This window comes from Microtus oregoni, unplaced genomic scaffold (assembly GCF_018167655.1).
Source record: "Microtus oregoni isolate MIOR12 unplaced genomic scaffold, Mior012 000009F_ref0000495, whole genome shotgun sequence".
NCBI classification, from domain to species: domain Eukaryota; kingdom Metazoa; phylum Chordata; class Mammalia; order Rodentia; family Cricetidae; genus Microtus; species Microtus oregoni.
In genome coordinates this window covers 8,305,064-8,332,107 of record NW_024543068.1, presented here as the reverse complement: position 1 = coordinate 8,332,107, position 27,044 = coordinate 8,305,064, and the positions used below count along the sequence as shown (strand labels likewise).

The 27,044-nt window shown below is 39.5% G+C and overlaps 1 protein-coding gene across 34 annotated transcripts in view; it reads left to right on the top strand.

Annotated features, from left to right (window-relative positions):
- Positions 1 to 27,044, top strand: part of Nrxn3 (neurexin 3) — a 1,564,636-nt gene that overhangs the window by 1,369,850 nt on the left and 167,742 nt on the right. For all 34 annotated transcript variants that reach the window (XR_005974847.1, XM_041658568.1, XM_041658546.1 and 31 more), the window contains one exon: positions 16,793 to 16,964. Coding sequence is in view for 33 of the 34 variants with exons in the window: in XM_041658568.1 (XP_041514502.1) it covers positions 16,793 to 16,964 (172 nt within the window). In the remaining variant the exon portion in view is untranslated. The remainder of the gene's footprint in view (positions 1 to 16,792; positions 16,965 to 27,044) is intronic.

The following is a 27,044-nucleotide window of genomic DNA, read 5'->3' as shown; positions in this document are numbered from 1 at the left end:
CCAGAGAAGACTTCCAGGTCTCTAAGGATGGCGACAGAAATCTGCAATATGAACTTCTACTGCTATGCAGAATTTTTGCAATTGAAATTGTTGTTTGCTCATAAGTCTTACTCAACATTCCCCTTCTCTAGCAATTGTTTCTGCATTCCAATGTCAGACAGGTAAGATATCAACTGCATGATGCTAAACCTTTTGCAGCAGTAAAGAATAGTAGCCATCTACAATTTACCGAGAGCCGAAATGACCAGAGTGAGCACTCCCAGGTTGTTAGACATACACCCAGCTTCAAGCAACATATCCTTTTAGCTGCCTGACATTTGACACTTCATGTCCTTCTTAGAGTCAGTCTGTGCTAGGATTTCCTATAGAGGATTTATTAATGTTTCTGATGTATTAATAAAGGCATGATCTCCTTACTATGAGATAGCCTCCATTCCCTTGAATGAAATGATCGGGGCAACACATGTACCTTTCTGCCATCTTTATCTGTTTGAAGAAACTGGACTGGATGAAGTTGATGTGCATTTGATGAGAATTCTCTCTTCCTTTCTTCCTGTTCCCAGGTTTTTTTTTTTAATCCCCTGAGCTTAGGTACCCATGCCTGCTTCATCTTTGCAAAGGCAGTGAGAAATGGGAGAGAGACTGATTTGTAGCCAGGTCTAGGTCTCACCCCAGAACCATTCTCTGTCAGACTCCATAAGCAATAAAGTTTTCTGGCCCTTAGCTTGTGTCCATCTCTTAGCAGTCTGGAAATTCACAGAGAAGAGGACTATCTAAGATTTATTGGCCCACTTAAACCTCTGTGTGGCAAAGTAGCAATTTTGTTTTTCAGGCTCTTATATTGCAATGAGCATTTTTTATTTATTTGACAGTCTGTTATATAACTAAAATATTTTTTTCAATATCATTTCTACTCAGTATTAAATCGTAGTGCTAGAGCAATGACCTGCATTAAATTTTTCTTGATGGTTATAGCCATCCAGATATATGAACACAGAGAACTAAAAGTGTGTTTGCATAGAATTTATAAGAACTTTTCTGCACCAAATGGTTGGCTGTCAGGCAACTTTCAATTAATAGGTTTTATTATCATTATCTTCACTGGTATTTATTATTCTTATTGTTCTTGGCTGAGAGTACATTTTCTGTTGCTGCATCTCTGAGTTCAGATGAAGGCTGCTACCACCCATCAGATTGTAGAAAGAAATGTATTTAAAAGTAATCCTTCCTATGAGGCTGCCTAAAGAACGGACTTTGCTGTGGCACTTCAGTCCTTGAAAGATACTCTGCAATTTTGGATCAAGTCACCTCTCAGAAGCAGCAGTTGGGTCATTTCTTGGGGGCATTCTCATTAGATACAAGTGTGATCTTCGTTATCCAGGGTGCTTAATCCATCAAAGGGAAAAGTGTGAGCTCATCGAACATGTGCTAGGTGCCTGCATGTACTTGTTCTATCATTGTAACAGCTTTTTCTGGTAGATAATATTTACCCAACATTGGAGATGAAAATGTTGATTCCTAGAGATTCTATATAAAATATGGTCAAGAACACAGGACAGGAAAGTTTCAAGGTCAGATCAACCTTATTCAAAAGCTTTAGATTGCTGTAGTTCATTAAGTGGCAAATAAACTCAAAAGACCCTATGGGGAAATCAGGAAATATAAAATAACATAGAACATTAAAAATGTGCTTTTCTTTGTATTTTTTTGAGTCCTGTGACATTCTTTGTTTTTATAGTTATTGTAATTTAGAAGGACTGTTCACCATTCTATATCAAAAAGGAGTTGAACAAATTTGATGATAGGGAAACACAATTCACCCTTTGACTCTACTAAACAGTAGGATATGATGAGGGCTGTGCCCATGAGAACTTATCCCTTTGACTCCTTGTGAGCCAGCCTCATTAAACTAAAAAATGATTAGCCAGGTATTTGAAATTTTACATTTTTTAACAAAAAAATCCTCAGCGTATATGGCTGTACAGCCAACAACTAAGGAAGTGTAAGCAGGTAAATCACAAACTCTAGGCCAGTCTGGGATACATAAATGATCCTTTCCACAAACACACATACACCTACACTCATGCAGCCCTAAGACATCAGCACCTCAAGAGAGAGACCCTTTGATTTGTATTTTAGATAATGAAAAAAATCACATGAAAATTATGTACTATCTCTTTTAAATATAGTTTGTGAAGGCCTTGTGAACCTATGGGCTCTGCAATTTGTAAGTTATTATGTTATAAAGAAGCAACTAAAAAATATCCAGTGGGGAAAAATGACTAATATCCAGTAGTCTTGGAATAATTCTTCCTTCTGGATTCAGAGCCATTGTGCATTGTTCCTGTTAGTGACAGACATAGTCTTCTATCTTTCATAGTGTAGGTACACCTGTATTCAACTCTAGATGCCTTGGGTTAGGGTTAGGGTTAGGGTTAGGGTTAGGGTTAGGGTTAGGGTTCATTTGTTCTGTAGTATGATACACAGAGATGGCATGGCCATCTGAAGTTTGTCTATTGTCTACTAAGGAATATGTCTGTTCTATGGCTAATGTTCTATGGCTAATATTTGTGTCCAGTTATGTGTCTGATGAAACATCCTTAAAGTTAACAAACATCAAAGTGCTGAGGAAAAAGACTACCATCTTTGAGCATTTGGGAATGATGCCTCTGCCATTTTTGCAGGAAACATTTCCTGAGGGCTTCAGGGAAAGCCAATGGGAAGGAGAAAAAAAATCTTTGAGATTTAGTCAGCTAATGAAACTTAAAAACCTTTTGTCTGGGTTTGGCTACACTGAGTCCAAGACTGTGTCTACCTTAGCATCTGTTTTGACAATTTAAGTGAGTGTCTGGAATGCAGACTACCTGTCTAAGTTTTAAGAATATTTAGGCCAGATATCTTTATTTAAAACTGCTATGGAAACTCAGTCCAGTGCTCCAGTGTGGGTCTCTGTCTCTATCTCCATCCATCACCAGATGAAGGTTCTATGATGATATGCATGATATTCGTCATTATTGCTCTAGGATAGGGTCATTTCAGGTTCCCTATCCTCAGCTGTCCCAGGAACTAACTGGGGACCTCGGCTTGGGCACCTGGGTGCCCCTCTAGGGTCAGGTCTCTTACCAACCCTAAAGTGGCTCCCTTAACTAAGAATTGTGGTTCCGTGCTCCCCTGTCCAACCTTCCTTTATCCCAATCCTCCTGTTTCCCCAAGGTCCCCCCTCCTTCCCTTCTAACTTTTCTCTCCCCATCTCCCCTTACCCACATCCCACCCAACCCCCAAGATCCCAATTTTCTCCCCGGCAATTTTGTCTACTTCCCTTAGCCAAGAGGATAACTATATGTTTTTCCTTGGGTCCCAATGAGGAGCAGAAGGAGGGAGAACATGAGCAAAGAAGTCGGGACCACGAGGGGTGCACCCACCCACTGAGACAGTGGAGCTGATCTATTGGGAGCTCACCAAGGCCAGCTGGACTGTGACTGAAAAAGCATGGTATAAAACTGGTCTCTCTGAACATGGTGAACAATGAGGGCTGATGAGACGCAAAGGACAATGGCACGGGGTTTTGATCCTGCTTAATGTGCTGGCTTGGTGGGAGCCTAGCCAGTTTGGATATTCACCCTCCTAGATATGGACGGAGGAGGGAGGACCTAGGACTTTCCACAGGGCAGAAAACCCTGACTGCTCTTTGGACTGGAGAGGGAGGGGGAAAGGAGTGGTGGGAGGGGGAAAGGAGTGGTGGGAGGGGGAGAAGGGTGGGAGGAGGGGGAAGGAAATGGGAGGCTGGGAGGAGGTGGAAACTTGTCTTTTTTTATTTCTCCTTTTCTCAATAAAAAAAATGAAAAAAAAAGAAAAAAAAGAAATACATATGGAAAAAAATTAAAACTGCTATTTATTCTTGAGAAGTTAGTACACATAAACAAAGAAGTACAGTAACCTTTCCTATTTCTTTTGTCCTGTTTTCTCTGCTAGTCAACAAATTTCATTTCCAAACTAAGAGCTTTAATATTCTTGCCTTCTCCTATTTACCTTTATCTCTTCAGCTACATCTGTCTAAATACACGGCTAATGTTGGTCAGCTTGGACTGCTATGACTTAGTACCATAAACCGCATGATTGGAACAACGAATGTTTATTTCTCACAGTTCTGGGTGCTAAATCAATTTCAATTTCTGTAAGAGGCCTATTTCCTGATTAGCAGATGTTTGCCTCCTTGCCATGTCTTTACTGCATACTGGAAAGAAGATCACCTCTCCAGTATTTCTTGTCCAAGTTACCACTCATGTTACCTACTTACTTGTTAACACTCCCTACTCTAAGTTCCACCATAGGGTTTTGGGATTTAACATATAACTTGAAGAGGAAAACATAAGTATATAGTTTTTTTAAAAAAATAAAATAAAACATTTTCTCTCTTTTCTATCTTTGGTCAAGCTCCTGAAAATAGGAGAGAATTTTCAGTCCTAAAGGGGAAATAATAAATATTTACCTTCTGTAATAATGATAAATATTTATTACCAATGGATTTAATGCATACACACACACCTACATTCACACCAATTGTTTGTTTTCTGCTCATCTTTTTGTGATGATTTATTTTGCTTAATAAAAGTTTATATTCAAACAGTTTTTTTTCATTTTTCATCTTTCTCACCTTTCAATTTGCCCAAGGATGTATAGTTAGTGAGCAATTGCAATTTATCAAAGTCATCTTGCTCCAAATCTTTGCCACTGAGTCAACCCCTAGTTTACATCCTGGAAGGATGACTAATTCATGCATCTAGTGTCTGTCAAGGAGTCCCAGGCAGTGTTTTGTCACTACACACTTGGTAGCAATTTTTTTATGACCCTAGTTGGAATCTAGTGCAAATGAAGAATCAGAGTCATGTAAAGGTCTTGATAATGGATTTTAATTCCCTCATTTCTAAGTCCATGGAGCAAGTCTTTAATAAGCCTACTGGTGATGAAGACTTCTCAGCAGGCGATGAGAAATAACTTAGCACCCATAGTCCCCTGAGAGGCACAGTGCACATCTCATATTCAAAGGTTCTCTCCCAACACAGACCTGGTTGGAGATCGTCATCCTGAGGAGCTTCTCCACTAAACTATTGCTGTAGGTGAAGGCAAAGGAACCTTCACCACTCCAGCACTTTCAGATGAATATTTACTGAGCATTGTATGGCTATATACAGGAGGAGACCTAGAAAATAAATTTCATATTCTTCACTTACAATTCCCATAATAAGACTAGAGCAAAAACAGTTCCATTACAAAGCATCATTAAGGGGAAAGAGAGAGGTCTGGATGATGAGAAGCACTCACTGTTCAAATACAAGGACAAGGATTAGCATCCCAGCACATTAAGGTGAGGTACAGTCCAACCTATGCCCCCCAAATAATAGCTTAGATTTAATATGAGATGCCACATCACAAGAAGGCAAAGAGTGATAGAGGAGGATACTGAATGTCCTTATTTTAGCTTCTATGCATGTATGTCTCTACCCCTTCCCTCAACATACCCATGCTGTGCGTTTCACATGTACATATTTACAGTGCTTAAATCAACCTATACAAATATATAATTTCACTGTTCATTGAATAGATAAACCTGGGTAATCAAAGATGTCTCTGTGAGGGCATCCCTGTGGAGCTGCTTTCATCTCTATCTGGGCTGAGAGAAATTAATTCTCTGCAAAGAAATATCTCTTTTACTGTTGCAAGAGGGGATGCCATTCAGCTTTGAGTTAGGTAAAGCTAAGAAAATCCATGCTTTCTGAAGGATGTTTATATATTCCCTAAACACCAACTACCTTCAGCAGAGCTTACATTGACTCTAGATCACTCCTCACCATTTTGGGTTACCCTAAAGTCTAATAATTTGTTCTGAGTTCAGGACTATGATGCATTCACATTTCAGAAAGGACTTACATAGCCATGAAAGCTCAGGATTCTACTATTTTGGAACTGTTCAAGGGCTCAATTATTACTGCTCTGTCCTCTGACAGATGATGAACCTATATTCTCTTAAGTCACCAGGTGTTTACTTAAAAGAGGTTAGAGAAAGCAACATTTGGATGTATGAGGTCTTCCTCAAATGCACACGCGCGCACACACACACACACACACACACACACACACACATCGGCACCCACAAATACACATGCAACAGGCACAAGCAGGTGTTTAATTCCTCTGGCAATGTTTCTTGACTTTTTGGATGAAATTTTTCACATCTTCATATTAATGAATAAAATTGTAAGGCACTCATAAAGAAGAGGAAGAAGAAAGACTATGCTGTTTAATTGCCATTGCAGAATGCTTGCTATATTGTGCTCCTTGGATAAGAGTGTATCTGATGCTGGGGTTTGCTCTCTGGGGACTCATGGCACATACGATGTCATGGGAAGGAAGGGCGGTGTTCTGCTCTACCAGGGACATATCTCCATTTGAAGGAAAATGAAAATAGGAAGCTAAGTTCGTAATTTGAAATGAGAAGCCTTGATCCTTGATGTTTTTTGTTTTTTGGTTTTTTTTTTTTTGTTTTTTTGTTTTTTTTTTCAAATCCACATAGCATGCAGGGTGGTGAAATAGTTCTCAGTTAAGAGCATTTATTCTCGCAAAGGACCCAGGTTCATTTCCAAGTACCACGATGGCAGCTGCAGTTCCAGGGACTCTGGCACCATCTTCTGCACCAGGCAGGCACATAGTACACAGACATGCATACAGACAAAACTCTTATACGCATAAAATTATTAAAATTGCTTAAAGAAAGAACACATAGCTGTGAAGTGGTTTCTAATGATGTCATAATAGACTCCTCAACACACACAAGTTGGCTCACAAGATATGCTTTTAAATCCTGGATGTGGGTCACCTTCACTCCTTCCACCCTGGCAGAGGGGAAGCGCCTTCCCTTTAATGCTTGTGTCTGGGGTTCACAGCACTCTCACGTGCAGAGTCTTTGATGCTGTCTCAGAGGTCAGTTGTTCTGTCTCCCCCTGATGTTCTTCAGATGTTTAAATTTCATCCTTTTCTTTTCTCTCTCTCTCTGTCTTTTTAAAGGGTGATTGGGAGTAATTCATAATCAACCTTTTGAATTAGAAATGCTCATCTAGCCCAAGAGGGAATATTATAGTCATGATGTTTGACAAATGGGATGACCATAAAATATCACCTGGATGAAATACTCAGTTGTAACACTATCTGCAGGATGCATACCCCACAGTCTCTGTGTGCAGACAAGCAGTACTGATATATGAGTGTCTCCTGGCCATTTTGTTTACAATAACAAGGAAAGGAAAAATGAGCCCTTATTTTACTGTGTTCATTCCAAGATGATGGCACAGCAGATTCCCCTTGCAGGTAGACTGAACGTGCTCCATTATTCACCATTTGTCACGTGTCCTGCAGATGCACTGGGGGCTCCGAGGCTGAGATATTCATTGTGCCACAATGCTCTTCTCCTCTCTCGTTTTATCTAATACAATGAAGTGAAATTCCAACATCTGACTGATGCGTGCTGTCTTCTACAGTCTCAGGCCTTGAACACATACACGAGTCACTCTTGTAGAACTAGATATAGTTTCTGGAAGTAATGTCATATCATTGCAATTTTAATAACTTACAACTTTGCCTTATCTCTTCCATTACCAGGTTATTGCCAGCTACTCTCATCTTTCGCCAGAAACCTCTGATTTATTTCTCTGCATCCACAGCTGACCGCCTTCAGTGTTAAGTTGAATTGCTTTCAGTGTCTAGACCACCCTCAGTGGGATCCGAGACAGATTAGTTTCATGCTTAATTGCTGGATTCTTTAGATATCTTGTCTCCCCTTATTAGAATTGTACTCTATCTGCCAGATAATAGTTATGAAGGGGATTTGTAATGCACTGATTATCAACATGCTTGATCACAGTGAGACAGAAATTCCCCCAACACATGCCAAGTTCCACGAAGGGGGTTTATGCCTTATGATAGGCATCAGTTGATAAGGAAAGCCTACAATTCATTGGGAACCTGTCCCTTAAGGCCCAGGTTAAGCTGCCTGTGTTGGATGGATTCCCATCTCTGTACGCTGCAAGCACCTGGGTTTATTTTCCAGGGGAAATGGAAGAGGCCGGAAATGTGGAAGGTCTGTAACAGAGCCTTTGTTGCTCTAGCCAGTAGCTTCTTACTTCTGGGTGTCACATTCCCAGCATGTTCTACAGTTGTCTCAATGTAAAGTAAATAAGGAAAAGGAATGAAGTGGGTCAGTCCAGAACGATGGGCAGTCTGGAGTATCTGCAATATATAAATGAGTGGGTAGGGTACATCTTCCCCATTTGACCTTCCACGCTTGTTTGAGTTCATTGGATACTTAAGCATAAGCTACTGGCCAAAGTAAGAATAAAGGTCAGGAAGCTATCTCTGTAGAGGATTGGAGAGTGAATTAAAAAAAAAAAAAACCTGTCAGTTCTACTGGTACAAAGGCATCCAGGAACAATACAGCAAAAAGGGGACGTTGATGAGTATAGCCACATCCCAACAGAACTTTATTAATGAAACAACAAAAAAATAAAAGCAATTAGATTCACAGCTGAGCCTGTTGATCCTTGGTCCAGGTTTATGTGTTTCCTCTAAATTCGTATATTTTGCCCTCAAACAAATCATTTAAAAATTGCTACAACCTACACTTTCTATCCTTTGGCTTATCATACTGAATCTCTATTTTGAATGTATCTACCAGGATTTTTATTTCCTCGGCCAGAAAGTTCTCTAGAGTATTTAGTGCGGATTTCTCTGTGGGAGTGGCTGAGAGTGTCTTACCTACTAGAGAAAGTATGCTTGGATTGTGTTTATATTCATTAAGATCCGTTCACCCTGAGACCATAACAACTATCACTTCTAAGTGATATAATAAATATATAAGACATAAATAGTAAAGCCCTTTGGAGAGTCACTAAAGGTTTCTCTACTGCCACAGAGCAAGGCTCAAGGGTTACTGTTTGCTGAGTTTCTTATATAAGAAACCTTATATTCATCCTCACTTGGCCCAGAATACCTACTTCCAAGGAAGATGCATGCATCTTTGTAGAAAATGACTGAAAGTACCCACTTAGAAGTAAAAAGTCATGAGTTGGCAGGACTTGGGAGACAGCTGATATTATTATGCCAGTCGAAAAGTGCTGAGAAATTTTTCTAGGTGGTCACAGCAGTGAGTTAGTGGGTAAGAGGGTTAGAGAGATCAGGGAGAAGAATCAGCACAAATCCCATAGAGCCCGCGCAGAATTGAGACACAAACATAAGGAAGCAGTTTCCAAACTTAAACAAACATCTATATTGCTGCATTAGCTTTCTCAGACATCACCAAGTCCCAGTCCAAAGTTTCTGCTTCAGAAGGTCTTCATTAGGCCCATTACTTAAAATTCTAATGTTTCCATAGGTGGTGCTGATTTTTGGTTCTGAGACTGTCCTATGTTGACATGTAGATATTACACAAGGTACTCTAGGAGAATTCTAGATGATTTGAAATGTGCATTTTAATTTTGATACTTGTAATTCTGTTACTATGAGAACAGAGTTTGAGGTTTCTACTGAAGTCATTGGTGGTCCTTGATAATCTATCAGAGATTTAGGGCAGAGGTGCCATAAAGCATTTTTAGGAGATGTTATTCTTTGTTGGGTTTCTTGGAGCACTGTCTTTTCACCTGTCACCTGCTTAGTGCCAGGAGATTGCCACAGATCTTGGCAAAACACAGGTTCTCCTCCAGAAATGAACATCTTATTTTAGCTTATATTTAAACTTCACCGAATGAGCCAGTGACTGAGACGCAGACATTCAGGGTGATTTGAAGGACCCAGTGACTCAGGGTGCCATTTGTTACTGGTGACGAGCAAAGCTGTGGTTGTGGTTTGCATTTTTTTTTTAATTTGGACTGGTTGCTGTGTCCTTTCTTGATTCTTTTCTCTTCAGGTCAGAGTTCCTTCTGTCCTAAACTGTCATCCTCTTTAAAATTTGCTTAATGTTGGAGATGGAGCTGTCTTGAGCTATTTATCAGTCTTATCTCCCTTGGCCCTCTGTTAGCGTTTCAGATTGTACACCTAATCCGCTTTAATTGATTGACCTCCTGTAAGCAGACATCAGCGGAACACTAGGGAAAGTACCTCTCTAGTCGGGAGGAGAGGTCATTGTAACTTTGTGGGATGGGTGTAGAGGTCATTGCAACTTGCACAGATCTAGGAAAACAGAATTAGTTTCTCTACCATTTAGCATGAATTTTCTCAGGACAGCTGGTAAAGATTCTGGGGTTAATTTCCAATGAGATATAGTCTTTCCACGTAGAGCAGTATCCACAGTGAATGGCTCGTGCATGCCTCCAGTTCACGTGTTACTGCTAAGACTGGTTTTCACCCAGTTATCCTCAAAGACACCGTTATTCGTTACCCCCTATTCCCCACCGTTAACATCATCATTCTGTCATTCTTTGTAGATCCTGTTTTAGATTTCCCATGTTTTTGTTCATCTCAGTCAGACTGCATCTGATGTTACAGTGTTTATGTAATACACTTCTCACTTTTATAAAGGTAGCTTGAAAATCAGAGAGTTGAGAGATTTGCTCAACAGTACATGGTTGAAATAAGGTGGAGTTTCAATGGTCACTTTTTTTAAAAAAAATTAATTCACAACTTGTTTTAGAATCCAGAATACATATTTTCTTCTTCCCTGACCTTCTGTTATGGCCGAATTCCAGCTTCTCAGGTGAATGGGTAGAGGGCATTGTCAGCAGATGGCAATGGAAGTCCACATTATCATGGCTGGAATCTTGTGAGTTGAATGGCTCCGGGCTGCTCCTCTCAGTGAGATTTCTTGAAGATGTCCTGTTTCTTCCATTCTGCCAATTGTTTAATAGTGTGTAGCTCCACACAGAGAAAATACATCTTTAGTCCTTATCAACTGTTAATTGTCTTATGCCTTGGAAAAAGGTGGTCATCTCATTTAAAAATCAAGGTAATGATCTTCCTAGAAAGACTAATGACAGGCCCCCAAATGTTCAAACTGTGTTCTACTGACTGCAGAATATTTTATTTCTAAGAAAGTTAAGAAATGCTCCCTCAACTGAAATTATCTATGAACAAGATAAGTTCATAAATATAATCTTATGTGTTTGCACATTGCATTTAGAAAGCAAAATGAAAATATAGGTTTTGCTTTTATTTTATGAAATCAGAGCATATTTATAATGATCTATTTTTGCTAATACTATAAAAATTCTGTTTAGACTCCAGTGGCAAAGATGCTCTTTTTTAAAATTCACAAGCACACAGTTCAATTCATCTCTCATCTAATAATCATGTACTGAGCTCTGCTAAAAATTTTATATTCAAAGAACCTTAATTACTAAGTTCCTTGAATACCAAAGTTAGATGACATGGCTGGGACTGAAGTGGACATGAAGTGTATGCTTACACAGAGAGAATAACTTTTGATATAAATATGGTCACACATTATAGAGTGGCATTTTAGTCAACAGAGATAATGTGTAGAAATGTGGTTCTGTGACATTGTGTCACTTAGTGAACATCAATCCTGTATTAGACAGTGTAAGCCCACCGTGTGATGCTTGTGCATTGACTATATCACCCAGATTCATCCCCCTCAGAGCACTGTGCTGTCATGAAGAGGCATGGCTAACACTGGACTGTAACATGTAATACACGGGATAGGAATGTGCCTCAGTGGAGAACCCCTAAGTTCAAGTCAGACCTACTTAGAGTTTGGCCTTAAACACTCTTCTTGTCACATATATTCAATAATAGGTAATTATGAGAAATTATGAGACAATCCTATTTAAATATATATACCAAGTATGCAGGATGTGACTGTCATGCAGCAGTGGTGTATTAGAACACTCTATACTCAAAGCACACAAGCAATGTTCCTCAGCTGTGTCCATTGTAAGTTAATTTGCTACCACCCTCACTCAGCGACCCAAAATGACAAAGCAACCACTACTAAGAATTTTCTGGGGGAAGTGATTCACAGCACTGGGAGGGCACTGGCAAGTCTCATACCAGAAATTATATATGTGACTGAACAATGACAATTATTGACCCTGGACTCCTGGGCCTGTCCATCACAAAGGAATGCAAAAGGTTGCTCTTACTATGAGCCTCTAATTAGGAGAACTAGAAGAATGGAGTGAATAGTACCATTAACTATTTTTTTTAGTAGAAAGTGGACTGGAATATTGCCAGGTCTTGTTGTGCATAGGCACGGAAGCATCATTTACACGTGGCTTTATCGTGTTATTGTCTATTACTGAACAGACAATTTTGTGAGAAGTCGAACTGTGGCACCATGGAGAGCTGTTTCCAGTGAACATCTCCTGGGCATATGTTTGGGAAGCGCTGTTTTGTTTCTGTCAGCTGCAATGTTCTGAAATAGGGGATGGTTCATGTTGCCTTCCCCAGAGGCATTGAGGAAGAAATGAAGAGATGGCCATCGGGGAGCTCCTCCTTCATTCCTGAAAATTGTCTTTTGTCCCTGTATATTTCTGCTCCTAAGTCCTCACCCTAGAGCTTATAGCATCCCTGGGGTTATGTAGGCCATATTAATCATAATGTGGCTGATTGAGGAGGATCAGGTAGCTGAATCTAGGCTCCTTTGAAGGACCAGGTGGGCTCATAAATAGTCATTATTGATAAGTAATGACTTACTCACTGTGGAAAGCAGATGTTTCTGTACCATTCAGGTTTCCTCTTGAATGCACTTGAAAATGATTGGTAATGTCTTCTGATTTGCCACTTGTCTTTGTTTTTAATATCAAGAAAGAACACAGATTGAGGCGATTGCCTTGGTACCAGCTTGGTGGTAAAGGGTATGAAGTTATTAAAACTTAGAGCCACGTTGCTTCTGCAACTACATTTTCTTGTGTTCAAAAGGCTTATAAAAGGTGCCAAAAATGTGGCAAGAAAGCAACTCCAAAACTATGACAGGAAATCAACCCTGAAAAAAAGTTCCGTTTGCAAAAATTTGTATTTATTTTCACAATAGATCTTGATGGCAATGCCTGCCAAACCAAGCAGGCCTTAGCGCACACTACTACTTCCAATTACACTAATGAGAAGAGAAAGGAGTGACATATTGCAACCTGGAAGTATGCATAGCCGTGTGGCAGATGCTTCACACGTAATCTACACAACAGGCTTCGGGGACAGCCATTTGCCCCTCCCTCTCATCACATGCCCTTTTATAAGTAAACTGCAAAGGTCATGCAGTTTTATTATTTTTAATAAATTAGAGGTGGTATTTTATTGTACTGTGCTAAAAACCCATGCATGATCATCCTACTGAACTAATTAAATTCACTAATAATGACAGGTCATTTTTTATGGGAAAATGTCCACACAGTCTCCCCATTTTCATCTATCTCATATATATATATATATATATATGTGTGTGTGTGTGTGTATGTATATATATATATGTATGTATGTATATATATATATATATTTAACTTAGAAAATACAATTATGTAGGAATGATAGAATGGCTCAGTTTGTAGAGCATTTGCCTTAATCACTAGCACCCACATTTAAAAAAGTAACAACAGGCATAATGGTATGTATCTGTACCACAGTGTGTGGGAGTAAGATCTCTGAAGGATACTGTCTAGCCAGTCTAGCCCAATGGGTAAGCTTCAGGCCACTGAGAGGCTCTGTGTCAGAGAGAATAGCTGAGGCTGTCTTCCAGCTTCTACACTGTGTATACAAACCTGCAAACACACATATGCACACACACACATATTAGTAAAAGAGAAAGCCAACTACTGCAGTGTTCATCACATGAACCATATTATTTCATTATAATAGTCCTTTGAAGAATGGGAAAGTGGTAAAATAATGGCTTCAGAATAGTTAAGTAAGTTGCCACAAGCTCTCGGTGTGGGGATAGGGGAGATGACGTGAAGCTAATGTGTTTTTCCTTCACGTCTTTCCTCCTGTAGACACGTGAACCACAGGAGTTTATTTTCATGGCAGCTGCTATGATCGATTCAAGCCTGGGCAACTATATGGGTATTTGCCACAAGGCTTCCGTGACTTCTAATGAACTGCAACGAAGCAGTTAGCCATGGATTATAATGCCACTGTGGTCCCATGACAAATGACAAGGAAATGATGATAATGAAGTTTTATTACTGCGAATAAAGCGACTGCATCTGAGGTCTATTTTACCACTGTCACATTTACCACTGTGAGAAGCAAAGAGAAACAGTCTGCGGATAGGGTCTACACTGCATTTGACAATGTGCTGACAGGATTAGGATCCTTTGAATGTCCCGACTCTAATGACAAATGTGTGGCACCTAAGATAAGGACCAAATATTTATTCTGGCAGAGATTAAATCTTTTCTTGTCCTGAATCTATTATAGATCTTGCAGAAAATCTGCCCAAGAATATATCTTGCCCATCAACGAACTCCATGAGCCAGAACTGCCCTTTGCCCCCACTGTCATTGAAAGCTGCCGAGCGCTGAGGTCTCCATTCCCTTTAGAATGCTAACACTGTTCTCAAGCCATGATTAATTAATGACTCACAGCTGAGCTGAATCACTAGCAGGCTTTTCCATGCATACGGGATTGATGTAGTAGTTTCTCAAAGGAAGATCCGCAACTCAATAAACAGCCCACGCATGGAGGGTGGGCAGAGGAGCAATGGCTTCTGAAGTTATGGCTTTTTAACTCCTCCAGTTCTGCCATCCTGTAAATATGTGCTGATTCAGGCTTTTATACCCTTGCTTGTTTCCCTATGAGGGCATGAACACCCACCTACCCGTTCTTTCCCACATCATTAAAGAAATGAATAATGAACGCCACCTCTCCAAGACAGAACAAATGCGTTATTTTCTTGCCAGATTCCCTGAGGATCAGAGAAAAAAAGTTGAATTCTAACATAATATGATTCATTATGACCATGAACACTGTAAGAAAGACACTATCATAGTGACCATTACATCAATAATTCCCAGGGCTAGGTACGTTCTTTAAATAGAGAGATGAAACAAATCAAAGCAAATCCCAGATCACACTGATACCAATCAACAGAAATGAGTCTGTTTAGTCGCCATGTGGGAAGGCACTGGAACACTTTTCTCAAGGTTTACAGACTTAGAAATGCAGGTAATTGTTTTCGTCGTGCAACAAACTCTGTGGGCACAAAAGAAGCAATAATGTCTACCCCAGGTCTGCTCTTCTGAGTCCTGACAACATATTCATCAGTCCATCTATATTACCCCCTTCTAAAACCAAGACCCTTGGGTGCTGGTCATTTACTTAATCAGGTGTGAGATGTATCTTCATAGGAAGGGACAAAAAAATAAATAAATGGTAAGTTGAAGAAAGCATGCCTCATTGGAAACTAAATTAATTGCACCAAAATATATGGAAACCAGTATCCATTCTGCAAGAAATCTTAATGTATAGGTATACTAAGTGCTTAAGAATACATTTATGTATTGAGTGAATGAATTAAAGAGTGAATGAAGGAATATTAAATCTGAGCATCTATAAAAATTTCCTAGAACTTAAGTAGTGTGAATTCTGTTCTTTAACTATACTATTTTTCATTTCTCCCCCCTTCCACTCCTCGAACAAAAGAATAGTGAATAAAAAAAGCTGATGAAGAAATCCTGTGACTCAGATTTGTAAATATCAGAATGACAACTAAATTTTATTACTACCAAGCGCCCAGCCTAGTTCCAATAAGCCAGACAACTAGAAAGACGGAGAAAAAATATTCACCCTTCTCTTTTACTTTGTCCATGCTGATACTCTCCAGAGCAGACTTGTTCTTCCAGGAGGTTGAAAGAAGTTGATTGTATCTGACCAGGAAGGCCACTTTCATTTTGTTTCATTGTGAATACCAATTCCAACTCTTAGTCATAACCAATTATTAGGCTGTAAGAAAAAGAGTTATAATAGCATTGTGACGTATAGTTCAGCATTTCCGGGCATTTTTTCTGGAGGTGGATGATCTCATCTCCATCCCCATCATCTCCATCATCTTTCTATTCATTGCCACAATGTCTGTCTTCTAGAATCCATTGCAATTTCTCTGCCTCCAAAGTCAGTTTGAACTACCAATGGTACCTTCTGCTGTGTAGCGAAAGCTCCAGAATATATTTTATCTCTAGATTAACTGAACAATAGGGCTAGAAATCTGGGAAGATTGATAGTCACCAGTTCTGAAAACTCCTGCACAATTTCATTGCCCATTGTGCAAAATACCTTTTGAGTGTGAGTTGGAGCCCCAAAAAGCATCAAGGACCTGGTCTATGATATCAATTTCTCAGACATTGGATTCTAAGATTTTGGTACCCCTCCCCTTTACCTTGAATATTCCAAAATGGGAAGGCAGGCTCATAGTTTCTCTTTAATCCTGAATCTTAATTGTGAAATAATTCTACTAACTTCTTTTAAAAGACAGACCCAATCCCTCTCTCAGAAATGATGTTCACCGTAGAGGGCTTCACTCTCGAGATTTCTGTCACACTAACATCAGTATTCACCGACGGTCATTGAATGCTGTAACTTGTACTGCTCAGGCAGTGAGAACAATTTGGGTGGCTTTATACTATTTTTTTTTTATGTTCAGGATGAAAGCCCATGGAGAAATATAGGATACTATTATTAGCTTCATACTGACAGCTCCCTCTGGGCACCTACAAGTTTATTGCTATTTGGAGGATCAACTTTAAAGGGAGTAAACCCTGCAGTCAGTGACAATCATGCCCTTTGTATTTCTTTATTACAGGAACAAGGGAAAATTGGAGTTGTCTTCAATATCGGCACCGTGGACATCTCCATCAAAGAAGAGAGGACCCCTGTCAATGACGGCAAATACCACGTGGTGCGCTTTACCAGAAATGGCGGCAATGCCACACTTCAGGTGGACAACTGGCCAGTGAATGAACATTATCCTACAGGTAACATCTTCTCGTTTGGCCTCCCCAAATCACCTCTGATACTATGACAGCCATGACATCTTTTCTCATGACTGATGCCAGTTTATAGGCAAAGAATATGTCAATGCCTTTTGTCTGAGAAAGAAAGTTTGTTGTTTTTTTTTTTTTAAGATTAGAACAGTGTAAGTGGCTTCTGGAGACTTACTGACTATGCACTGAACATTTTGATTTGCAAATGATTTGATAAAGCAATGCTGCCTGACTGGTTCATATTGAAGGTAAATATTATAAGGTTTCTAGTGGAAGAAAGGGACATCACCCTTGTTTTGGGGGATTGTTGATAATCATAAGATAATGGATGAGATATCCGGTCTATGTGGTGCTATATTGTTAGGTGTGATTGCAGGGACAGATGGCAAGAGGTGGCAGAGAGAATAGAGCAGCAAGTTTATTAAACTTGAATTCATGAGCATTAACTCAGGGGAGCAATGAGAAGAATCAAGAGTAGAGATTTTTATTTATTTGAATTTGCCAAGTGATTTTCTCTTGCTCACACTAAGCCTGTGTTGCTCTTTAAAGTCTGGTCCTAGCAGTGATTTTCCTAGGAAGCACGCTGGCATGGGAGACAGAGGGGCTAATCATGCATTTGAATTTCACAGCCCTGGTGTGTGCAGCAGCAAAATCCCAGAACCAGATGGCAAACCAAGGGCAGGGAGAGAGAAGGTTGCTTCTTTAGAGAAACTCATTCAAATAGTCCCTTAGCTTCCTCTCTCATCGTTCCAGTCTCCTACCAAGAGTCCTGAGCCCTGGCCATGAAAATCCTAAAAAGAGAAGGGAGAATACCCAGCGAGAAGCTTTCCCTCCATAATTGTGTTGCAACCTAATGGACAGATGACAGAAAATAGCTTAGGAGATGGCCCTTTTCACTAATGTGAACAAGATGCATGTCTAACTCACTGTATGATGCTCTGACTTCCCCCATTTTTGTCTGTTTTCTCTTGCTTCTTCAACACCAAGATGAGCACACTGATAATGAAGCTTAAATTACATTTTCAGGACTCTGGGCATTTTAGTTAAAAATTATCAGGCCTGAAAGAAATATTCACCATAAACTTGTATACTTTCGGCCCAAGATAGTTTTCTCAGTAGCTTAAAGGCAACGATTGAGGTTTCATGCTTTAAATCAGTGTTACATTTTAAAAGCCGATCAATAGTGTGTGCTGCTTGGATCTTCTTTAATATTCAGATTCTCCTCATTCCTGGTTTAAGAGTTATGGAAGCAATTGTCCCAAGGCACCGAAGCAATAAACACACTAATTAATCAATTACCCTATCTACTCCTATATCTGTCATCCTGGATTTTCCCCAACAGCCAGCTCAGCCAGTGATGGAGTTCTGGTAGGATTTTTTTAGATTGTCACAAAAATTAACCACTGGGAAGTTATCTTTGATCATCTGAAAGAGCCAGAGGTGCTAGGAGTTGCTGCAACTTTTTGTCAACACCCACATTCCCTGGACACGAATAGACTTTATTTTCAAATGTTTCTTGCTTAAACCCTGGGGTATGTGATAGTCAAAAGAGGAGGGAAGAGGAAGTGAAATACCAGAGACCTTAAAAGCTGTTCATTTATTTGCTCATAGAAAAAAGAAAATCCATCTTCCTTTCTCTATGCATATTACCATTGACACTAAAATTGCTACTGTGAGGTTCGTTGTGTCTCTGGGAAGAACTTCAAAGATTCCTCAGTTGATGTTAACTCCTTGCTCAGAGTCAATGGAGACTCCTCACATGTGTGGCCAGCAATGAGAAAGCATTGGGGTGGTCATTTTAAAGTCACAGATACCTAAGAACACCGGTGACCCTTGGTGCACACCTCTCCCTTTGTGTCGTTAGTTCTAAATTATGGGTTTCCTCCCACAGGCTTTCAGAGCAGGATAAACCTGTCTTTAATGGCAGAACTTGCCCTGACGACTGTTAGCATCACTGGTAACTCTCACACAGCTGTAATAAATGCTATTATTGTTGTCAGGGTATAGCCTTGCAGTTAGCAGTATGTGCCTTAGAGACACCTGATGAGTTGAGAACTTTTTCTTTTTTTATCAGTTGTATGTCTCAGGCAACTGGATTAAGACCTTGAAATGCCCTAAATATTAAAATATTTGGTGCCTTTCCCCACATATAATTCAAGATAAAAATAACAGTGAACCATGAAATAAGGGTAAGAATTTCTAACAGTTCTGATTTTTCTCCTCTGATGATTACTTTAGTGTTGGGAATGCATCAGATTCCTTCTTCAGAACTGCTCATTTATTTCCCCTTGTATTTATTTTGCTGGTTATCTAGTTCCAGACTTTCCATGAGGCACTGAGACTCACCACCCATCTGGTTTGCAATCCTGATGTATAGATGTAACGATACTTTCAGAGTCATTGGCAGGTTCAGTTAGAAGAACACATGTGAAATCTCAACAAAAGCTAGATGATAATGTAAGCAGATAATAAATGATAGCTACATTACTAGACATGCACACTTTACACATGATTCATTTTGACTATTTGCTAGCCTATGAGTTGTGGAAACTAGATATTTCTATTCTCCAGTTCAAATCAAAATAATACACTCTGGCAGGTTCTGTTGCCAGCCTATGATTACATAGTAACTGAAGAACAAAATGAAGACAAGGTTACCCTCTTCCCAATTAGATCCTGTATTTTTTTTAATCTTGACCCCAAAGTGATGATGAGATGATTTTAACAGTGCATAACCATAAATGTGAATTGCCCTAGATCAATTTCTTTCTTTACAGCCATATTATATTTCAAAAGTCTTATAAGACTTCCTAACAGTCTCATGGACCTTGATTATCTTAATTTCCATCTTATGAGATTGAAAGAATGCATTTAACTAAACGTAAGGAATCATTACCACAATATTAAAAAGTTTAGTTTATTTTGAACTTGGAACCACAATGGTCTCTGTTTCCGAGAAAGGAGCACAGCACCAATCTATCTAATCTTGACATAATTTCTCCAAAAAAAAATAATAAATTGACATGTCCTCCTTTTCCCCAAATCATTATGTTATATTGACAATAGCAAATGACTAGCAACTATCAAGAAAGTTCAGGAGCATCTCACCATAAAGATCAGTTTTAGTAGCCACACAAAGGTAGTTGTCAAGAAAAGTGGGGGAGAACATTTACATTTAAGGAAGAAAACAAGTATTAACACAGTGAGCCCAAGTTGTCCTCCCCATGACAGCAGAGTGCTCTCATGGGCCATTGAGAGTAATGTGTACTTTAAGGGGGCAGTTCTTTCATATAGAGTAGCTTCTCCCAATTAGTCACTGCAGTTGCTTCATTCCGAGGGCACACTCTCGTGAGTCACTCCTGCTCAGCACATCCAAAGGGACCAACTGAAAATCAGGATGAATGGGTCATCTCCTGAATCTTTCCACAGCCATTTATAGGCGTTTGCTTGGCCTTGCGGAAACATCCTACTGTGAAATATTGAGAGCCCAGTTGGGGCCAGAACATGCAGCCTTGGTTCTTTGTGAATCAGTGAGTAGCCAAGATGGAAATAGTTCTATAGCAATTGGGATCTTCTATCACTTGATTCTGGGGGATTGAACTCAAAAATGACTTCTTCCTTTGAACCTGAAAATAGAAAGGCTAAGGAAGAGGAGAGGGAAATAAAAAGAGAATCAGCTCGGAGCTATCATCCAGGCACTGACAAATACGCCGTATAAAGCCTCTGATTGCTCTCTCTACACAATGCCTTGGTAAGGACAAGGGAGGGGAGGTGAAAGGTGAGTAGAATGTGGGGAATTAATTTTTTTTTTAATTTATTTATTTATTAAGGATTTCTGCCTCGTCCCCACAACCGCTTCCCATTTCCCTCCCCCTCCCTCGATCAAGTCCCCCCCCCCTCATCTGCTCGAAGAGCAATCAGGGTTCCCTGACCTGTGGGAAGCCCAAGGACTGCCCACCTCTATCCAGGTCTCGTAAGGTGAGAATTCAAACTGCCTAGGCTCCCACAAAGCCAGTACGTGCAGTAGGATCAAAAACCCACTGCAATTGTTCTTGAATTCTCAGTATTCCTCATTGTCCGCTATGTTCAGCTAGTCCGGATTTATCCCATGCTTTTTCAGACCTAGGCCAGCTGGCCTTGGTGAGATCCCAATAGAACATCCCCATTGTCTTAGTGTGTGGGTGCACCCCTCGTGGTCCTGAGTTCCTTGCTCGTGCTCCGTCTCCTTCTGATCCTGATTTGGATCTTGAGGATTTAATTTTAACCCTGGCTCTGGGCCCCCTGTGAGGCTCAGCTGAATAGGATTGTTCACGATTCACTCGTCACTGCGAGTGGGTGGCCATTGTACCACCAGGACTTTCAGGGTCCTGGTCATGGTATCCTAGGAACTTGTCAGGTGAAAGCCAGCCCTTTGAGAAAGGAAGAATGATAAGGAGTTCCAAATGCATAGGACCCCTATTTTCCCACCCAAGAGCTTGTTAAGAAGAACTAGACCTCATAGATTTTTCCCTTTGATATTGTATATCAAGTCAATTGAGGTACTCTTGACTGAAATTCTTATCATCGTTTTCCTAGTCAGTTTTCTTTGAATTTCCTGAAATACCTGAGACAATTAACTAACACAGAGAAAAACAGTGAACTAACACAAAGAAAAAAAGCGTGCTTAAGCTTATGCATCAGGAGGTTGGTATTCAACATCTGAAGCAGTTAACTTTACCAACTTGTAAGAGAGGAAAATTTGCTTTGGTTCACAATTCTGGGATTTTCAGTCCAAGATTGAGCAGACTCATTTGTTTCTGAGTCTCTGGTGAACGTACACATAGTGGAAGAAATTTCACCTCATTTTTCCGAAAACAGAGAAGATACACATTGGTCTAAGACCCTCCCAAAAAGACACACTGATGATAAGTAAGTATACAGCTGCTTCTAATGATGCCATCCAGGAAACCAAGTCTTTAGCATGTAGACCTTTGGAAAGGCATTCATCTAAAGCATGGAAAATTCTGAGAGGCTAAACAACTTGCCCAGTGTCTCAATAGCACGAGGACAGACTCAAGATTCCTACCTGATCCTCATACAGCACCACCTCAAACATCCTGTCCATTGTGCTATTTCTGAGTTCTTATTTTATTGATAACTTCACTGTCTTGGTGATGAATAAATAAAACATTCCCTGAAACAGAAATCCATGCCTGGAGCAGGTTCAGTAGTAATGTTTCTGAACCTTGGTACTATTCACATTCTGGGCTAAGTGATTCTGCCATGCATTATAGCTGGTGCAGTGGTATGCTCTCGGGAGCATCGTAAGATATTGAATAGCATCTGTGATTTCTGCCCGCTGTGAGCAAGTAGCAGGTTTCCACCATGTCTTCACTTCAGAGTAAAACCATCAATGACAAAAAAAATCATTAAATTAATAATAGTGCCTTAAAATTTATTTCCATTACTTGCCATTCTGTTGTAGTTTAGAGGACATGATGTGAGACGAGAGATTTTGCACATATATACCTCATGCCAAGACATGGAAGAGTTAAAAACGAAGACTATAAATAAACCGTCGATAAGATACCGAAATTTCCTAGGCCTTAGGTTTTCATTAATTCCTAGCCAGGGGGTTTTCTTTCCTTGGCTTTTCTTGCAAACATGCCGGGCCTTGCGAGATTGGAAGCCTGCACTACTACAAGCCTCATCTCACTGCTCACTCATCCGTTCAGCATTTGTGTTCCTTTCAGTTCAACAGGAGGCAAGCAGAGATAGGAAAGTCCTACAAAAGGAATCAAAAAGTACAAACACAATCAAGAGGGAAAGCTGTGTTTGAACTTGGATTCAAGACTGCGGAGATAAAAGGCAGCTAGAGGAAAGCTCATTTAATTAATGTGTTTGAACATTCTTTGCTACGTTTAAAAAAATGCTCTCATAAGTAAATTCCTCAAACAGGCAGGAAACATATCAATAAATCAATCAGACCAATCCTTTCTAAATATTTGCACTGCAGAATATTCTCAAGTTTGTAAGTCCGAATTAAGATTCACAAGATTTGAGTTTCTTTTGTCAAATAACTTTAACATCCTTTACTTAGTCTTGGGTGGCAACTGGATCACACAACCTATGTGTACATTTAAATGGTAAACTACTGTCTACTTAGTTTCACGTTAAAATCCCATGGAAATGACAGTGAAATGCCAGTACTCAGACACCAGTCTCATGTGTAAATGTGGTAGCTGATGATGATCATGATCTTTGTATCCACTAAAATGCCAACTTTTAGGGTCTATACCTAGATAGTTGAAATTTACATTGTAACAAGATTCACATTAAAAAATTGTGACACACTGGGCTAGGCATTGAGAATTATCGATGCAGATATGTTTAATAATCACTGATATTAGGAACCTCAAACCATTGTTTTCATCTTGCAGACTTAACAATCCTATTAGTATTGTCTGATATGACAGCCGTATAGCACATGTAACCACGCAGTAAATGTGATGGAGCTGGTATTAGTGAGGTTCTGAGGTTTTAATTTTGTTGTAAATTATGCCTTGGCACTAAATACTTCGAATACATGTTTTTCGTTTTATTTTATAGTTCATTAGCTCTCATCAAACAATATAGGACACAATACATTATGTATTATTTCCTTTTGCCTATTTTCTACTGTCAATGTCTCCATTATGTCATCAATAGGATATTAGCCATCTACCTCCGAGTACCTTCTGACACTACCTAATATGATGCAGCCACAGGGACAATAGCTCAATGTGACTCAGAGAGTTGTGGAAAGGCAAGAAAGGATGGTGACTGAACGTAGACTTCCGGAATCTTTCTATGTGCTTTGACAAAGACCCACTTCCTCTTCACTCACCTCTTACCACTTTGAGTAAGTTTCCATCGTTGAGATGTTTCTTTGTGCCCCAGGTCCAGGGTTGTTCATTTTCTCCCATTAAAAATAATTGATGGCTCAGACTGACATTCAATTTGGGAAATTTCTAAAGGAGTGCTGCCAGAGATGTGTTTCTTAAGCAGAAGTGACAGTATACCCTTTATTAAGCTATATTTGTATTCTCTGACAACATGATTATGGAGCAAATCCATCAGCAACCCTGACCATAAAAACAAAAACAAAACTAAACCATTTTATTTTATCTGTAAACTCAAGATTGTGGACTGAGATTGCTGGTCTACCCCCAGTGTTCTTTAGCCCCAGTTAAACACCCAAGGAAGATAACTGTACTTGCAGCCGTCACCTCAGTATTGTTTCTCCCTTGTTGGACACAGCTGAGTATAATGTCTTTAATATTTATTTTCATCCCTACTGCAGTTTCCCCTCTCTCCACTCCTCCCAGCCCCTCACCCTACACCTCACCTCTGCCCCTATACCAATCCACTCCTCCTCCATTTCTCTTCAGAATAAGGCTGGCTTCCCATGTATAAAACAAAACATGGCATAGCAAGTCACAGTAAGATTTAGCATCTCCCCCCCCCCTTGTATTAAGGCTGGGCAAGGCAACCCAGTATGAGGAATAGGGTCCCCAAAACCAGCCAAAGAATCAAAGACAGCTGCTGCTCCCACTGTTTGGAGTCCCACAAGAAGACCAGGCTCCATAACTGTGATTTACATGCAGAGGTCCTACATCAGTCCCATGCAGGCTTCCTTGTTGTCAGTTCATTCTCCTAGTGTCCCTATGACCCCAGCTTAGTTGATTCACTCCCACAATTTCTGTGCTACACTCACTCCAGCATATCTCAAGGGCAGGACCGACAGTCTGTAGGTCTAAGGTTACGTGGCTGCTTTGGTCTCCCAATCCCTACGCTGATGTTCTTGATAATTTTGTTTGTTTGTTTGAGAAAATCTTATGCATTGAAGTTTACTCAGAAAGATAGAGAATTGACAAAGAAGCAAGTTTCCATCTTGCTTGTTCTCCCTTTCTTCAGAAACCTAGAGTTGTAAAAAGAGTCCCACAGTGAAGGGTTTGCATCAAAGAAGCAAAATGGAGTAGGAGATGCCCACACCAAATTGTAGACAAGATCATTCTCGCCATTAACTCCACATTCACAGACAAGACAAACTGCTTGACTTTGAAATACCCTGAAAGTTGAATGTGGGGTTTATTTTTGCTTTATGGATTAGGAAACACACTAGAGAGTTTAAGTTTGATTTGCCCTTGGAGATGCTTGTATACAACCTGGGCCTTTGAGGTTGTAATACACTCAATTTTGTGGCTTATTTAGAAATTCTGACCTTAACTCAAATCTTCAAATTATAATTTTTTTCTGTAAAGGTAATCCCTGGAATTATTTTTGTGAAGCTAAATCTCCAATTGGTGCCTAGTCTAGAAACGGCACTTCTCTGGAACCATGGATGTTTACCTTTATCCATATCTTAAGTGGCATTTGTTGGGCTTTGGAAACCTCTTTTTCTTTAGGATCCCATTAAACCTCCTAGTGCCATATCTAAGCAGGCAAAAGGAGCTTTATTACATGGAAGTCTTTTTTACTGCTTGATGGTCTTGCTTGAGGGATGGGAAGTGGAGAAAGAATGCTTCATATATTTTTCTTTATGTTTTGTCTTATCAGACAACCCTTTCTCCTTAGTGAATTCCCAGTCACAAGATAAATAGCCATGCATCTTGCAAGTTAAATGCAATTATTTCTATCATGCCTAGAGCCTTTTTCCTCCCTGTAAATGTCCCTTAGTAGATGATAAGCATTTCAGTGGAAACTGCAGATGTCTGCTAATGCTAAAATTAAGTGTAATCACACACAAGACCAAAGCTACAAAGAAACCCTGTCTTGAAAAACAAAACAAAAAAGACAAAAAGAATATATATATATATATATATATGCATATATAAAATTTAGATATAAAGAAGGACATAATATGGATGCTAAAATATTTTAGATCAAGGGAGGAGGAATACATGAATATTTGGTACATAGGAATTTGCCCCAAGGCATTAAGCTAGTATATAACTCAAGGTTATTTATACAGGAGTTAAATAACACACACAACAGAGCTGGTTATAATAATGAAGATATATATCAGATAATATGGTAGCAATTACAGTAACTATAGACATTATTTATACCCAATTCATTTGTGAACAGGGTGTGCTTTTTAGTATTGGCTGTTCAGAACAAGAGTAATTTTGCTACATACTCCTATTGAACTTCATAGTATAAACAGCTCAGTCTGGGTTCTGGCTTATGTTAGCCCTCATTCTTAGTAAGCTACAATGAGATTTAGAGAAAGTAGAATTTTGTAAATTAAAAAGCTTATGTTGACAGAGGTTTCTCTCCTGCCCAGTCCTGCAGCCATTCAGGCCCAAAGAAACTCACAGAGGTCTACATTAATTATAAAACTGGTTGGCTTACTAGCTCAGGCTTCTCATAACTCTTATAACTTATAATAGTGCATAATTCTTGTCTGTGTTAGCCATGTGGCTTGGTACCTTTCATCAGCGAGGGATTCTCATCTTGCTTCTTCTGTGGCTGGGTGATGGCTGCAGTCTGTATCTTTCCTCTTCCCAGAATTCTTCTGTTCTCATTGCCCTGCCTATACTTCCTGCCTGGTCACCCTGCCTCTACTTCTTGCCTGGCTACTGACCAATAAGCATTTTATTAAACAAGTACAAGAAACAAATATTTACAGGGTAAAACCATTGTCCCACAGCAAGCATATTATATTTTTAGTTCTAAATTAAATTCTCTAGTCAATTAGCTTGATAGTACAAATAATACAAATTTGAGGATTACTTCTGGATATTTTTAATTAGAAATATAAGGGAAATTATTTCTTTTTTCAAAATAATTTTGTGTTTATATGTGTATAAGCATATAACTTACAATTGTTGGTTTTCCCTTTCTATTGTGTGGGATCCCAAATTTTAACTAAAGTTGTTGAGTTTGGCAACAAATCCATTTGCTCCGTGAACCAACTGAGCCATCTTGGTAGCACCAAGATTTCTTCATTTCCACCTATTATGCTTATACTTAGTAAGTCACATCCTAGAAATAGTGCTTTAAAGATTGGAGATGTGGGAGGATCACATTTTATGGGACTTTACAATT